This window comes from Dermochelys coriacea, chromosome 1, assembly GCF_009764565.3.
Source record: "Dermochelys coriacea isolate rDerCor1 chromosome 1, rDerCor1.pri.v4, whole genome shotgun sequence".
Taxonomy (NCBI): Eukaryota; Metazoa; Chordata; order Testudines; family Dermochelyidae; genus Dermochelys; species Dermochelys coriacea.
Window position 1 is genome coordinate 257664556 of NC_050068.2, and position 15196 is coordinate 257679751.

At 48.0% G+C, this 15196-nt stretch overlaps 1 protein-coding gene across 3 annotated transcripts; it reads right to left on the reverse strand.

The window, feature by feature from the left end:
- Nucleotides 1–412: 412 nt before the first annotated feature.
- TXN2 (thioredoxin 2) lies at nt 413–14787 on the reverse strand. Of its 3 annotated transcripts, none has more exons than XM_038387577.2 (4): nt 14235–14787; nt 13064–13332; nt 8220–8343; nt 413–1103 (listed from the first exon to the last, which is right to left on the reverse strand). In XM_038387577.2, the coding sequence occupies exons 2-4, from the start codon at nt 13330–13332 to the stop codon at nt 987–989; spliced, it is 510 nt and encodes a 169-aa protein (XP_038243505.1). In that variant the 5' UTR covers nt 14235–14787; the 3' UTR covers nt 413–986. The 3 variants fall into 3 exon arrangements, with proteins under 3 accessions (XP_038243505.1, XP_038243504.1, XP_043376104.1); XM_038387576.2 differs by having other exon boundaries at nt 14183–14240; XM_043520169.1 differs by lacking the exon at nt 14235–14787 and adding an exon at nt 14144–14186.
- Between the last annotated feature and the right edge of the window lie 409 nt (nt 14788–15196).

Consider the following 15196-nt stretch of genomic DNA (forward strand, 5'->3'; position numbering starts at 1 on the left):
TTTGGAGACAGGAAGTAGAGGAGGGGTGAGAACAAGTTGTGGTTCGTTACTGGCAGGATCCAGTGTTCCTCCTTGATCAGGAGATGCATCAACTTTCTGGGTCTCAGAATCCAGCAGCACCTGAAACAAGTCACACCAGTCCATAGAGCCATAGGAGCTGTGCTGGGAGTTGCACAGAAATAATGGTATTAAAACAAGCAAGTGCATTAAGTTTCAATACTGATGAGATACTCCCAACATTCTTAAATCCCACCCTGCACTCCCACCCCACTGTTTCCATCTGGGGAGCCCCCTTATCTATGCTCAGCTATCACAGCAGCAGCCTCCCTTACTATTCCTCCCTCTTTGGTGGGCAGGTGAGAATTGCTCCACGACTTCAGAGAGGGGTTTTTTCTACAGAACTACACAGAAGTGATTAATAAAGTTCTCTTTATTACAGACCTACAAACTCCCCCCCGCCCCCCAAAAAATGTTTCTCTTCATAAATCAGCAGCAGGGGAGAGTGTGGCATAGGCTCAAGGAGCCACAGAGGATTCATACTTGTTCCAGCAACATGAGGACAAGGATGCAGGTATCATGGATGAAGCAGAGCAATCCCTGATTTTAACAAACCCACCCAGAGCAAATATGTGTCCACATCCTGCAGAGAGCAACCACCCACTGCTCTGGGTCTGGATAGTACAGACACTGATAAACACAACTCTAATTCAGCAGCTGTCCCGCTTTCCCCACTGCCAGTTCTTTGCTGACAGACGGAAGCCCAATTCCAGCTTCTCCCACCCACTTTGAGGATGAGCGGCCTTACTTCTCACCATCCCTCAGAATTGTTCAGGACTACTGCTGCTCCAGAGGAGAAGATGGGCCACACCTACACAGAAAAAAGGGCACAGATTCTACAAGTCAGTTCAGTTTTGCTTCACGCCTCCCCTGGCAAGAGAACTTGCAACATGACCAAATCCAGAGGCCTGGGTGCAGGCTTCTCTTGTTCAGGCTCCAATGAGTTTCTTAAGGAAGGCCTCAAGCTGATCCTCATCCTTTATCCCCACAAACTTATCCACAACGTCTCCATTCTTCATAGCCAGTACAGTCGGCACAGCTGAGACCTGGAAGGCAGAGAGGGTGCAAACAGACACACAATAAGCTATGCTGGGAGGAGCCCAGCTGCACAATGGCTTTGAAGGATGACCTGCAAAGCACACACACACACACACACACACGCACACAAACACAAAAGGCTTGGGCCTTTCTGTATAATTCACAAAGGGCTCAAAATATTTTCGGGGTTTTATTTTTCCTGCTTGCCTTTGACATTAGAAATTCAGGGCCTCTCTAGCCTAAAACAGTGGTTTTTAATCAGGGGTCTAGAGCCACCTGGTGGGGCTGCGAACAAGTTTCAGGGGGTCCACCAAGCAGAACGAATGTTAGACTTGCTGGGGTCCAAGGCAGAAAGCCTAAGCCCTGCTGTGCAGCTTAGCTTTGTGGGGCATCCCATGGCATGGGGCCCTAGGCAACTGCCCTGATGGCTACTCCCTAATGCTGGCCCTAGCTTTTATATGTAGAAAACAGGTGTTGTGGCACAGGTAGGCCATGGAATTTTTATAGCATGTTGCGGAGGCCTCAGAAGGAAAAAAGGTTGAGAACCCCTGGTCTAGAAGACCATAGGGCAGCTGGAAAACCTGCTCAGTGATTTAATTAAGGTGCAAGAGCTAACAACAAACATTGTCCAAGACATCCTCCAGCAAAACCATGGAAGGCATCGATGCTGCTCCTGTTTTCGAGCCTTATGTATGCACTGATTTAACTAAAATCAATCCATGCAGCTTTTGTACTTTAGACAAGACTCAAGATTAAAAATAGAGACAAAATACCTATTTCCCCCTCCAGTAAAAATAGTAACCTCTCCCCCCACCACTCCTTTTATCTCATCACAAGGCAGCGCAGGAGGGAGCAAACCCAATGGTTTAGAAATCTTTTTAAAGTGCCCTATAAAGTACATTTTACACTGGGTAGTTGTTCCCTACAATTCAATGTGGACCAGAGTGGAACTGCACCTTTCCCCAGGTAGGAGAGGATTCCTTGTCCTCCTCCTCCTCCACCCTTGGAGAAGTATTCTTGTGTTAGCTCTAGACTGTGTCCCTCTCCCCCACCACAATACATCTCTTTCCTTCTCCCTGCTCTCACAGCTCATGGCTTCACTGACAGCATGGTCAGAGACCACCACCTGCTAAGCCTTGCTTATTAGGAAGAGGAAGAAAAGCCCTCAAACTGAGCTGGCAGCCAGGTAGTGGCTTGGGGTGTTACTCCCTCAGATGATGCCCCACAAGCTTTGTCCAAAATTAAGGAAGTAACAGTGCAAAGGATGGCACTCAGGATAAAAACAAAATCCCCAGGGACTCAGTCAGGGGGATGAGAAACCTTGTGGCCCTCTTTTGGGGAAGGCGTAACTAGGCTCAAACCAGCATGGAATGGCAAGGGAAAGAATTTGGTAGCATTTCAGAACAGCCAGCCACATACCTCCTGCTAGTTCATGGCCCTTAGCTGTATAGCACTTATCTCCTGGAATGTGTCCCATCCTTATCTTGTAGGCTATCCATCCTGGGAATGCATCCACTCAGCAAGTACATTCCCAGCTGCACTGTCTCTTGCTGCCATCAGGGATCTGCCACCCACACAAATCCTCCCCACAGGAAATCCATCCGAGATCTGGCTCTTCTCTCACCAGCAGTTTGACATAAAAGAGGTTTTGTTCACCCTCCCCCTCCCCCCTCCAGAACAGTTCCCTACATATATCCTCCAGGGCTTTGTACAGACCAGTTTTAGATAATTCAGGCACTGGGGCTCCTACTGCCACTTGCCCAATGCCTGTTTAATCTGTGTTCTTTAGCACCCCCTAGTGACTAGTTGTAGAAGTGCAGTGTAGCCCTGGAAAGTTGCTCACTGTACACGTGATGTGGCTGATGTGCCTGTGTGCAAATTTTTTTCTTTTTCAGGAAGAAAGGATACATCGGGGAAACACTGAGCTTGCCTTAATTATGTCCCCGCGGGGCAACGTAGTTATTTTTCAGGGATCCTTCCTCATGTCTCTAATGTAGATTAAACAGCAAGTGGAGTTACATGTGAGGCTATTTTATAGACGAGGTTGGTTAACTAACCAGCCACTTTAAAGGTCACATGATCAAAGCAAGCACTGGTCCAAGTGAGGAACAGCAGCAGCCTCCAGAGCTGAAGAGGAGTAGTTAACTAAATGCTGAGTTACCAGCCTTTGTGCGTGGGCCAGCATGAACCTCACGTGCACCTGTGGCTGAGCCCTCCATCTCCTCCCACACACCCTGAACCACACACAAAATATCAGCCTAAGTACAGAACTGGCAACGTGCTCTGAGCTAAGCGTTTCTTGTCCCTGACCCTTCCTTAGGGTGACAGCAGGAGCACTACTCTCCACACTAGATATGCTAGCTCTGGGCTGTGCCTCGCAGGGTACATCTACATGGTAGCTGGGAGGTACACAAGCTAGCGCCTAAAACAGCCACATGGCCGCAGCAGCTCAGCTCAATGACCGAATACGTACCCAGGGGCTCAGATTGGATTGTACTTGGATGGCTAGCAAGAGCTGCCATGGTCATGCTGCTATTCTTAGTGTGCTAGCTTGAGCAGAGCTAGCGCATTTTCATCCCCTCAAGCTGAGCATCTCTGCCCAGCTGCTGTGTGCGTGTCCCATAACGGCCCAGAACTCACAGCCTTTTTTTGGGGGGTGGGGAAGGGGAAGAGGAGGCAGAGCAGAGGGAGGGGACAGCTATAGTGGCTTTCAGCTGCTCTGTGCATCCAGATGCTGAACTGCTCCAGGGCAGGCCGAGTTGCCCCCAGCATAGCTTAAAAAGTCTCATGGGACTGTCTAATTTACAACAGCATCCCAGGATGACTTATAGGCAGCCCCTATGCCAGGGCTGGTCAGGAAGTCCTCGGGTTCTGTACTGTCTGCACCAGGGAAAATCTCCCACAGACAGAACCAGGGCTGTTAGGCCCCCTTTACACCACTCCAGCACTTTTACGCAGCATAGAGAGACCAGAGAAGAGGTGAGGATTTCACCAGTAAGTTTAGGAACAATACAGGGAACTCCGGACAGGAACAAGCTACTACTGCCGAGATGTCTCCAGCCAAAGGAATCCCACTGCTAGCTTTCCAAAACTACCACACCAGCCACTCTATGCATTGACCAGCAGCAGTGTGGGAGAAGGGGATTAAAATGCATCCTGGGAACAAGCCAATGCAACTGAAAGTGAGAGAGAATTCCACACAGAGCAGATCAAAGCCAAAGTACTCCCCTCTCTTTGCCCTTGTGGTTAAGAAGGGAAGTGACAGTGGGGGGGAAAAGCTGTGTTCTGAGACCTCCTGAAAAGTGGGTGTTGGATGACAAAGGACTGAGAATCTCAGGAGCACAGATAATTGTCTTGGGCAGAACTGGATCTGCAAGGTTTCTAGCAGCAGGAAACGCCTCTGGGACGGGTGCTCTGCTGGGACAGCCTGGAGCCATGGGCAGGCAGAGACCCATGTGAAGGAATGCTCAGGCATTCCAAAGCTCTCTGAGGGGGTCTCTCTCCATCCGCAGCCCCCAAAGAATCCACTGCAGAGAGGAAGTTGTGCAATCTCAGGCTGGGCAGCCGGCCAGGGTCTGCATGTGGAGGAGAGGGAGAAACGTGGGAGGAAGCTGGTTTTCTGGCAGCTATCAGGGGAATTGTGGGGGTGAGAAAAGGGCCTTGAAAATCCCAGGACAAAAGCAGAGAACAATTTGAGAGTCCTGGATCCCAGGCGGAAGGGCCCTCAGTTCTTGTTCCTAGAAGAGGATGATGCTAGCAGGGTAGTTCAGATTTCCTGCCCCAGTGTAGGTCAATTTCTGACCCCCTACCCTGAACACCATAGCTTCCTCTTCTTTTGTGCGGACCTAGAACAGCATGGAGCCACTATGGCCAACCCCTCCAGCTGGTTTTCCAGTTGCCTTGGACTGCTCTGGTATAATTGGAGCAGAATTGCTACCAGTTACCTATAGCAAGGCTTAGAACAATAATGATTAAGCTATTTGATCCCTAATCTCTTATCTGTGGACAGAACAATCTTTACCCAGTGCCTGGTGTATATCTCTTGGCTTCAAATACTTCACTGTTTAAAAAAATCACAACCTTTCCCAGTGTGTCCTCATTAGCACCCTCAAACACATCCTCCATGCTTAACGGCAACATTCCTCAACTTTGGTCTGGGCATGTATGTCCGGGCACTGTTACAGAGCAAAGCCCCCACCACCGACCTTAACAGCGGATGCAAGCTGTGCAGACCCTCCATGCCTGCTAGAGAGTTCTGTCGCTTTAAAGGGAGAGGGAGGGAAGAGACTGGCTCCACTTTGCCCCAAAGGCTTACCCAGTGCAACCTGGGAGTAACAGCACATGACACCCCACCCCCCACTCTTGGAGAGATGACATTCCCCAGAGGCGGGTTGACAGCTGGCTGGCAGGTTTTTTTTTTTTTTTTTTGAGCTCCTTGTCCTAGCTTCAGCCCTGGCTCAAAGATGTGAAGTTTTAATCCCTAAGGGGAAGGAGCACAGCTCTCCTCTCCAATGGGAGAGTGAATATTAACCCTTTTGCTGCAGGGTCTTATTGTAGAATACAACAGCAGTGTTCTTTGTTCACTAGGTACGGGGAAGGGGAGACACCAGGTCCCTAGAGCAGAACTGAGGGATTTTTCAGTTTCTCAAATGAGCTTTAAAAAAAGGCCGAATCCTTCTCTGTGTTCAGTTATTTCCTCCCAAAGCACCCAGTGGCAGTGCGGAGGACAGAGAGTTCACATGCATAGCAGTGGAAAGATGGGTTAACCTAAGTGCTGAGGACCCAACCTGACAGAAAATGGATGAGTTTGTTCCTCCCGCCACATACATTCCCTTTCTCTCCCCACAAAACCAAAGCTGTGTGAGTAGCTTGAGGATGAGACATTAACACCTATGGAATCCTTTTATGGCTTGGGAGGGAGAGCCAGTGAATGAGAGGGGCTGGGAAGGGATTCAGCCTACTCTGCATCTTTAGGGCAAACTGTGTTGATCACATGACATGGGTGTTTAAGAGCATACTGGGCTAAACATCGGCTGCCTTGCATTTGGAGTGATCTGCAAGCTCTCTGGGTCGCTGCCTGTCCTTGTGTTATACATTTGTACAGTGCTTTGCACCACGGGGCTTGGAGTCTTTAGGCACTACCCCAATACAAACACCAGCAATATTCAAGAGCCTGAGCTACAACTAGAGACAACTGAAGGCTTGGGGTGTGTAACTACTGACACACATAAAACAGGAGTCTCTAAGCAATCACATACCTCCTACCCCAACATGCTGCTGCACTGACAAGTAGGGCAGTCAAGCGATTAAAAAAATTAATTGCGATTAATCACACTGTTAAACAATAATAGAATACCATTTATTTAAATATTTTTGGATGTTTTCTACATTTTCAAATATACTGATTTAAATTATAACAGAATACAAAGTGTACAGTGCTCACTTTATATTTATTTTTGATTACAATTATTTGCACTGAAAAATAAATAAAAGAAATAGTATTTTTCAATTCGCCTTATAAAAGTATTGTAGTGCAATCTCATCATGGAAGTTGAACTTACAAATGTAGAATTATGTACCAAAAAACGGCATTAAAAAATAAAACAGTGTAAAATTTTAGAGCCTGCAAGTCCACTCAGTCCTACTTCTTGTTCAGCCAATCGCTCAGACAAACAAGTTTGTTTACATTTGCAGGTGATAATGCTGCCTGCTTCTTGTTTACAATGTCACCTGAAAGTGAGAACAGGCATTGTCATGGCACTGTTGTAGCTGGCGTCGCAAGATATTTATGTACCAGATGAACTAAAGATTCATATGTCCCTTAATGCTTCAATCACCAATTCCAGGGGACATGCGTCCATGCTGATGACAGGTTCTGCTTGATAACAATCCAAAGCAGCATGGACCAATGCATGTTCATTTTCATTATTTGAGTCAGATGCCAGCAGCAGAAGGTTCGTTTTCTTTTTTGGTGGTTTGGGTTCTGTAGTTTCCACATTGGAGTGTTGCTCTTTTAAGATTTCTGAAAGCATGCTCCACACTTCATCACTCTCAGATTTGGAAGGTGCTTCAGATTCTTAAACCTCGGGTCGAGTGCTGTAGCTATCTTTAGAAATCTCGCATTGGTACCTTCCTTGTGTTTTGTCAAATCTGCAGTGAAAGTGTTCTTAAAATGAACAACATGTGCTGGCTCATCATCCGAGACTGCTAGAACATGAAATATATGGTAGAATTCTGGTAAAACATAGCAGGGGACATACAATTCTCCCCCAAGGAGTTCAGTCACAAATTTAATTAAATGCATTTTTTTTTTTAAATGAGCGTCATCAGCATGGACGCATACTCTCTGGAATGGTGGCTGAAGCATGAAGGGGAATATGAATGTTTAGCATAACTGGCATGTAAATACCTTGCCATGTTGGCTACAAAAGTTTGTCTTAACGACTGGCTGAACAAGAAGTAGAAATGAATGGACTTGTAGCTCTGAAGTTTTACATCGTTTTGATTTTTAGTGCAGTTATGTAACAAAAAAAATATCAATCTCCACTTGTAAGTTGCACTTTCAAGACAAAGATTGCACTACAGTACTTGTATGACGTGAATTGAAAAATACTATTTCTTTTATCATTTTTACAGTGCAAATATTGGTAATCAAAAATAATATACACTTTGATTTCAATTACAACATAGACTACAATAAGAAAAGGAGTACTTGTGGCACCTTAGAGACTAACAAATTTATTTGAGCATAAGCTTTCATGAACTACAGCTCACTTCATGCTCAAATAAATTTATTAGTCTCTAAGGTGCCACAAGAATTCCTTTTCTTTTTGTGAATACAGACTAACACCGCTGCTACTCTGAAACAGACTACAATATATATATGAAAATGTAGAAAAAACATCCAAAATATTTAATAAATTTCAATTGGTATTCTATTGTTTAACAGTGCGATTAAAACTGATTAATTTTTTAAATCATGATTAATTTTTTTTGAGTTAATCGCATGAGTTAACTGTGATTAATTGACAGCCCTACTGACAAACCTTTCCTTAATATAAGGATACCCTAAGGCTCCCTTCTAGCCACCGCTGGAACAGCGTCCTCCTGCTCCTGGCCCATACCTCATATTCAATGGCCAGGTCTGTGTGATCATCAATGTCCACTTTTGCCATCAGCACCTTCCCCTGCTGCTTGGCCACCATCTTCTCTAACCTGGGGCCCAGGATCTTGCAGGGGCCACACCACCTCACAGGGAAGAAAAAGAGCAGGTGTTACACAAGAAACTGCCAGGCATCCATAGTTTGGATTCACACCATTCATTGTATTTCACAGGCAACCTGATCACCACCTAACCCCTCCTCCCTACACTGACCTTTACACTGTGGGAAATTACCACAATTTAAACACCAAGGGTGAACATTAACCAACCGCTTTTGCAACTGTTAGACTCAGAATCACAGTCAGAAAGTAACACAGGTTCTGAGACTGTCTACACTATGGAGCCTATGCTGGCATAGCCCTTTAGTGTAGACACAGCCTACACTGAGGGTACGTCTACACTACAGCAGCGCAGGTATAGGGCTGCTGCTGTAGCATAGATGCTTCCAACATGGACAGAAGGTTTTTTTCTGTCAACGTAGATAATCCATCTTTCAGAAGCAGCAGCTACATCGATGGACGAATTCTTCCATCAAACTAGCTGTGTCTACAGCTAGGTCAACTTAACTATGCTGCACAGGGGACAGTTTTCACAGCCCTGAGTGATGTAGCTAGGTCAACCTAAGTTTCAAGTGTAGACCAGGCCTGACAAAAGGAGTTTTTCTCTTGGTATAGGAACACCACCTCCATGAATGACATCAGCTATGCCAACACAAGCCCACTTCTGTTGACATAGTTGCATCTACACTGGGGATTTTGTCAGCAAAGCTATGCCAGTCAGGGGTGTGGGTTTTTGATACCCCTGACCAATGCAGCTATGCCAACATAACTTTTAAGCATAGACCAAGCCTGGATTGCAACACAGTTTAAAGAGAGGCTTCCATAAGAAAGGCATTATTAAATCAGGGGAAGATGGGAAGAGGCTAATATTCAGTGTTAGCCCATTACTCTTGAAACACCTCAGTCTCCAAAAGTGGTTGCCGTGTTTACCTAAGGTCTCTGTTTCACAGCAAAATCACTGTCACTGAGAGGTTCTCTCTATTTAAAGAAAAAAACCACAACAACAGACACTACCTGTACCAAACTCTAGCACTAGCAAGAGTTTGAATGGAAGCTATTGGTGCTAATCAAAATGCTCTTCCTCTAACTGCACTTGCAGTCATACTGCCCAACTTACATTGATCTCAATCCCACCTACCCTTACAAAGAAAAGAATAATAATTCCCAAACCCTTACATCATGCTTTAGATTGAAACCACAGCTGATTCTGCTCCCTATGCTACTCCCAATAGCTTTTGGTCTCTCTACCTGAGGACATACAAGTTGATCTTCCTTCTCATGGCCCCAGTCATCATTAGTTTCTGTTTCAGTCTGTTGCTCTTGTTCATTTAGATTGAGAGTTTTCCAGACTCTATGCTCTGTGTTTGTACAGAACCAAGCAAAAAAGGGGGCCTTTATGTTGCTTGGGGATACTAGGTGCCACCAGACACAAATGAGACAGAAAATTATTATTTCTATCATTTAGCAGATAACATCTTGGACTATTTTCATTGTTAGTCAATGGCAAAATCTTTATCAATGCCAACTGCTGATATTAGCAAAAGCCTTTGCCAATACCAACTCATTGCTACTGGTGAAAGTCTTTCCCCAGTGTAAACAGCATTCAAAAAAATGGGACAGACGTTGCATAATTTGATTATAGATGAGGCTATGAACTTCTCAGCAACTACTTCTGGTCACTCGGGAACTAGCAGCTGCTAAAAAAAACATGAAGGTAACAAGAGAAGTATTTGGAATGATTTAAAAATTGCATGGAGATTAATTTGGAGGACACAGATCACTTGTAATACACAGCTTTCATGCAGCCATTTGTTCTAGTTGTCTGTTTGGGCCTAACTGTCAATAAAGAAAACATAACGAGCTTGTGCAGCACATTTAATGCTAGCAAGTATCCTTATGACACAGTAAGGAGAGAACCTCATGAGCCATCATGGGAGCAAGCTGAACTGTAGGACAGTAAAATGTAGCAATAAAATAGATTCTGGTGTTTGTCGCTGTCAGACTGTGGGCTGAAAAAGGTGGAAGCCAAAATAATATTAAGTAAATAAAAAGCTTACTAAGACCGGGGTTGTTATGCATGTTCATTCTGTTACTGTGATGAAATGGGAATCTTCTGTAATATTCTTATGAATGATATGCATGGCAGTGACTTACTTGAGTAGGGATTGCCACCCCATAGGTGTAGAGCAGTAGACATGAGGTGATGGGTCACCTAATTGCCTGGGGCAGTATGAATGGGGTCCTTGAAGGACTGGCCAACACTGACCCATATCTGTGAAGGATTCAGAAAGACTATGGTAATCCCAATAACTGAACAATTGACAATGATCCACAGGGAACTCCACACGAAACTCCAGCAGGTGGAACTTATGAACTCAGTAGGAGGAAGACAATGGACCAAGAGATGAGAAGATGCTAAGATACAAGCTGGTCTTTGGAGAGACATGGGATTGACAGATGAAGAGACAAAAACATGGAGAGAGAGCGGAAACAGATTCCACAGCCGCTTTGCTGGCTGATTACACTGGCTCGGCCAGTATGAATTATGTCTTAACCTTTAAGTCTCTATGCTAACTTAAGGACTTTTCAGTGCTGTGTTACAGCTGACTAATAAACCCTACTCTGTTTGAAAAAGGCTGCCTGATGTCACTGCAAATACTTGCTGAGGTGCACTGGTCCTGGAAGACAGGAAATGTCTCTGATAAAGGAGTTATCTAAATTGGACTTGCCGAGTAGAGCTCAAGAGCCCAGGTGCTCAGTTTTGGAGGCACTGAAGCCATGTGGCCTACCTTTAAGGAAGAATGGGCGCCCTTCAGGATCTGGCACACTGAAAAGGTTCCTGTGGGTGGGGGGGAACACAATGCAGGGTCACGTGCCCCCCCATATTTCTGCCAACGTTTGCAAGCCCTGGTCTGTCACATGGGGTGGCTGGACCCCATCCCTGTCCAGCAGCTGCTGGGGGAGCCGGTAAGCTGAGTTCCGTGGGGAGAGGAAGGAGCAACAGCTGGGAGCTGCAGAGAGGGGCCACTGCTTTCCATGAGGGGAAGCTGAGGGTAATGGGGGGGACCTGCCGGGTGGAGTGCCATGACTCGAGCTGTTCTGGGGGCAGCCAAACCTTTAAACTGTGTCCCCTCCTCTCCCCACCCCAATCAGCAGGTATAGGTCATCTCTGCCTGCAAGGGACTGTTTAAAACTGGGCATAGCACAGATGCTATGGATCCATAACAATTACACAATCTATGTTAACATCTTGGTGAAATACCATAAGCGTTACGTTTTGTATACAGGTATTGGTAGCATTCTGTATTGTTGACCAAACTTGCTAAAACCTTACAGAGAAATACTCTTGAATTTAGTGTGTCTATGTCTTCACTACGGAGCCAATGACAGCACAGTCCCCTAGTGCAGAGGCAGCCTACAGGAGAGAAGATTTTCTGGTGGTGTAGGAACACAACCTCCCTGAATGACAATAGTTGTGTCAACAGAAACACTCTTCCTTCAGCTGCCTTTACACTGGAGTTTTATCGGCTTAGGTGTGTCAGTCAGGGGTGTGGTTTTTCCACTCCCATGAGCAATCCAGCTATGCTGATATAACTTTTAAGCGTAGACAAAGTTTAGTTCTTTGTGTCACGCAACAGCTTCTGAATGCTGCATTCAATCAACTCCACAACTCCAGGGAACATTCTAAACATCAATAGCCAGAACCCTATTGATTTGGGGGGGAGAGGGGGAAAATAAATAAATCAGAAAAGCAAAAGAGGCATTGCGGGGGACACATGAAGCCCTGCCAGCTCTTTACCCAGTCATAACTTCTGCAATTGTCTACAACTCAAAAGAGCTGGTTGATGGTAGCCATTAATGTCTTCCAGCATAACATACCCTGTCTCATCTCTGTTAATTCTCCCAATAGAATTAAACACATTGACATCCTGAATGACTTCTCTCCCAGAAAGAAAAAATAACGGTGGAGGAAACAGGGCTCTGCACACAGCCTCTGGCATGGTGGAGGGAGGAGAATGGGGGAACCTGGTACGTGGGGGAGGAGAATGGGGCATACAGAACCCTTGGTGGTTGGGGAGGGAGACTGAGGGACCCTGGTATGTGGGGAGGGAGAAAGGGAGACACGGAGAGCCCATAGTTTGGGAGGGAAGGTGGGAATAGGGGGCATGGGGTAATGAGGGTGCACACAGAATTTCTGCAATGGGGGAATACACAAAACCCCTGCTGAGGGGGAGGCTGGGGAATGCTTTGGAATGAGTGGAGGGGATAATGGGGGACATGGAGAAAAGGGGCCACAAAGAGTGTCTGTCATGTAGGGAAATGGGAACAGAGAGCTGCTGGAATGGGGGGATTGGGCGGAGGGAAATGAGGGGCACACAGAAACCTTTTGCCGGTATGGCTTATTCTATTCTAGGAACAGGTAGGAATTATACCAATAAAAGTGCTTTTATGTGGGTAGAACCTGTCTCTCCACTGGGAGGGTTTGCCGGTATAGCTATGCCAGCAAACATACGTAAGTGTAGTGATAGTATGAGGCCAGGTCTCTCCCTACATGGATCACAAAGCACTTCAAGAAGATAGGAAGGCACTCTTATCCCTATTTACAAAGGCAGAAACCAAGGCAAAGAGAAGGCAAGTAACTTGCACAAAGGCACAGTAGCAGAGGCTAAATAGTAAAAAGTGTTAAAGGATGTGAGAGATAGGAGAGCACTCAAGAGGAGCTCACGGCTCCACACCCAATACTCACTGTGCATGAAAATCTACCACCACCGGCTTCTGGCTGTTCACAACTCTGTCCTGGAAGTCAGACCCATCCTGGATGTTAAAAGTGGCCCTGCAGACAGGTGTGGTAGAAAATGTCCTAATGGAAGCAGGCACAGTAATCTGGGTAAGAGGGACAAGTGATCTAGGGTAGCATGGTGCTGCTGACACCTTGGAGAGGATCGACACAGGAAGCACAGAGAGCTTTTTGGGGGAGATGGATAGAAACCTCCTCAGCGCGAGCCTCTGGGCCATCTGTATAATGAAGGGGAAAAGGCATTTTGGATCAGCCCATGCCATGGAAGAAAGGAGAGCGGAAAAAAAGCATTTCTGGGTATTATGCTTCTGAACAGCTCTCCTGCCCCAGCAATTCCACTGCTGCTTCCCTCCCGCTTCCTACAGCTCAGCCAATGCCCCCCCCTTCATGCCAGCCCTCCCCACAAGTGCTCCTTCTCCATGCCCTGCCGCCCCATCTCTGCCATGCCAGCCTCCCAGTGCCCCTCCCTCTTATCCACAGCCCCTACCATCACAGCCCCTTCCCCCCCATGCCAGCCCTACCTCCTCATGCTCTGCGCTCCTCCGGCCCCCCGTACCAGCCCTGCCACCGTGCTCTGCTCCCCCTGCTGTGAGCTCCCCCCCGCCAGCCCTGCCCCCCATGTCCTGGGCTCTCCCCTCTCCCCCGCCAGCCCTGCCCCCCCATGTCCTGCGCTCTCCCCTCCCCCCCGCCAGCCCTGCCCCCATGTCCTGGGCTCTCCCCTCTCCCCCGCCAGCCCTGCCCCCCCATATCCTGCGCTCTCCCCTCCCCCCCAGCCCTACCCCCCCATGTCCTGCGCTCTCCCCTCCCCCCCAGCCCTGCCCCCCATGTCCTGCGCTCTCCCCTCCCCCCCAGCCCTGCCCCCCCATGTCCTGCGCTCTCCCCTCCCCCCCAGCCCTGCCCCCCATGTCCTGCGCTCTCCCCTCCCCCCCAGCCCTGCCCCCCATGTCCTGCGCGCTCTCCCTCCCGCCGCTGCCGCCGCCAGCCCATGCTCTGCGCTCCCCCGCCCCCACCATGCCAGCCTTGCCGTGCCCCTCACTGCCCGCTACCCCCGGCGGCCGGCGCAGTCACCCCGCACGCTGGCCCGGCCACAAAGCGCTGTCCCCGCGCTCCCCTCACTCACCTTCTCGGCGGCGGAGGTGACGCAGACGCTACCGGGGAGCTGATTGGCTGGGGCGCCCGAGGCGCTCCAGGAGCGCAGGGCGACCCTGAACAACGGATTGGCTGGGGAAAGCGAATCTTTCACAGCTTCGCGCTGATTGGCCCTAGAACAGCAACTCCGGGCCGCTGTTTTCTAGTCCTGGAACATGATTGGCTGGCGAAGATGTCCTTCAGGCGCCTGCGTGTAGTTCTAGGCTTTGGTTGGCTACCTTCAGAAGGCAGCGTGGGCTCCTAGGTGCTGATTGGTTGCTGAGAAGGGCTGTTCAATAGTATGACCCTTCTATCCTCCTCCCCTCGCTGCGCCCATACAGGGCCGAGCTCGGCAGAGCCTCCTCCCGCCCCATCTCGTGAGCCTAGGGCGCGCGCAGGCTGGCTCCTGCACGAAGGGGGCAGCTGGTGCCCCCTGCCTGCCCTGGTGTGGGCCTGCCCATGTGACACCTTGCTGGGGTGACCAGATAGCAAGTGTGAAAAATCAGGACGGGGGTGGGAGGTAACACAGACGCCTGCGTAAGACAAAGCCCCAGTTATCAGCACTGCCCCTCTAAAATCGGGACATCTGGCTACCTTACACTGTGCCCCTGTGAGGCCCAGTGCAAACCAGCTCAGAGCCAATGTTAGCGAATCCAGAAGGCTTTTGACAGGCGGTCCCTGGTCACTACAACTAAACAGCTTAAAGAGGAGTAGCAGATGCTTTGCTGCTGTTGCTTAGTTCACCCTGCTCCTTTAATATTTAGACCTAGAAACGTGGGCCTGGAGGCATCAGTCAGGACTAGGACGCTATTGTGCTAGATGTACAAACATACATTATGGTCAAATTCAAGTGTTTCAAAATCATGAGTCGGGTCCTAAAAATAACAAAAGTGGCTTAACAATACATATTGGATTCTTTTTATTTCCCTTTGGGGTTCTGAGCCTTGTTTTCAA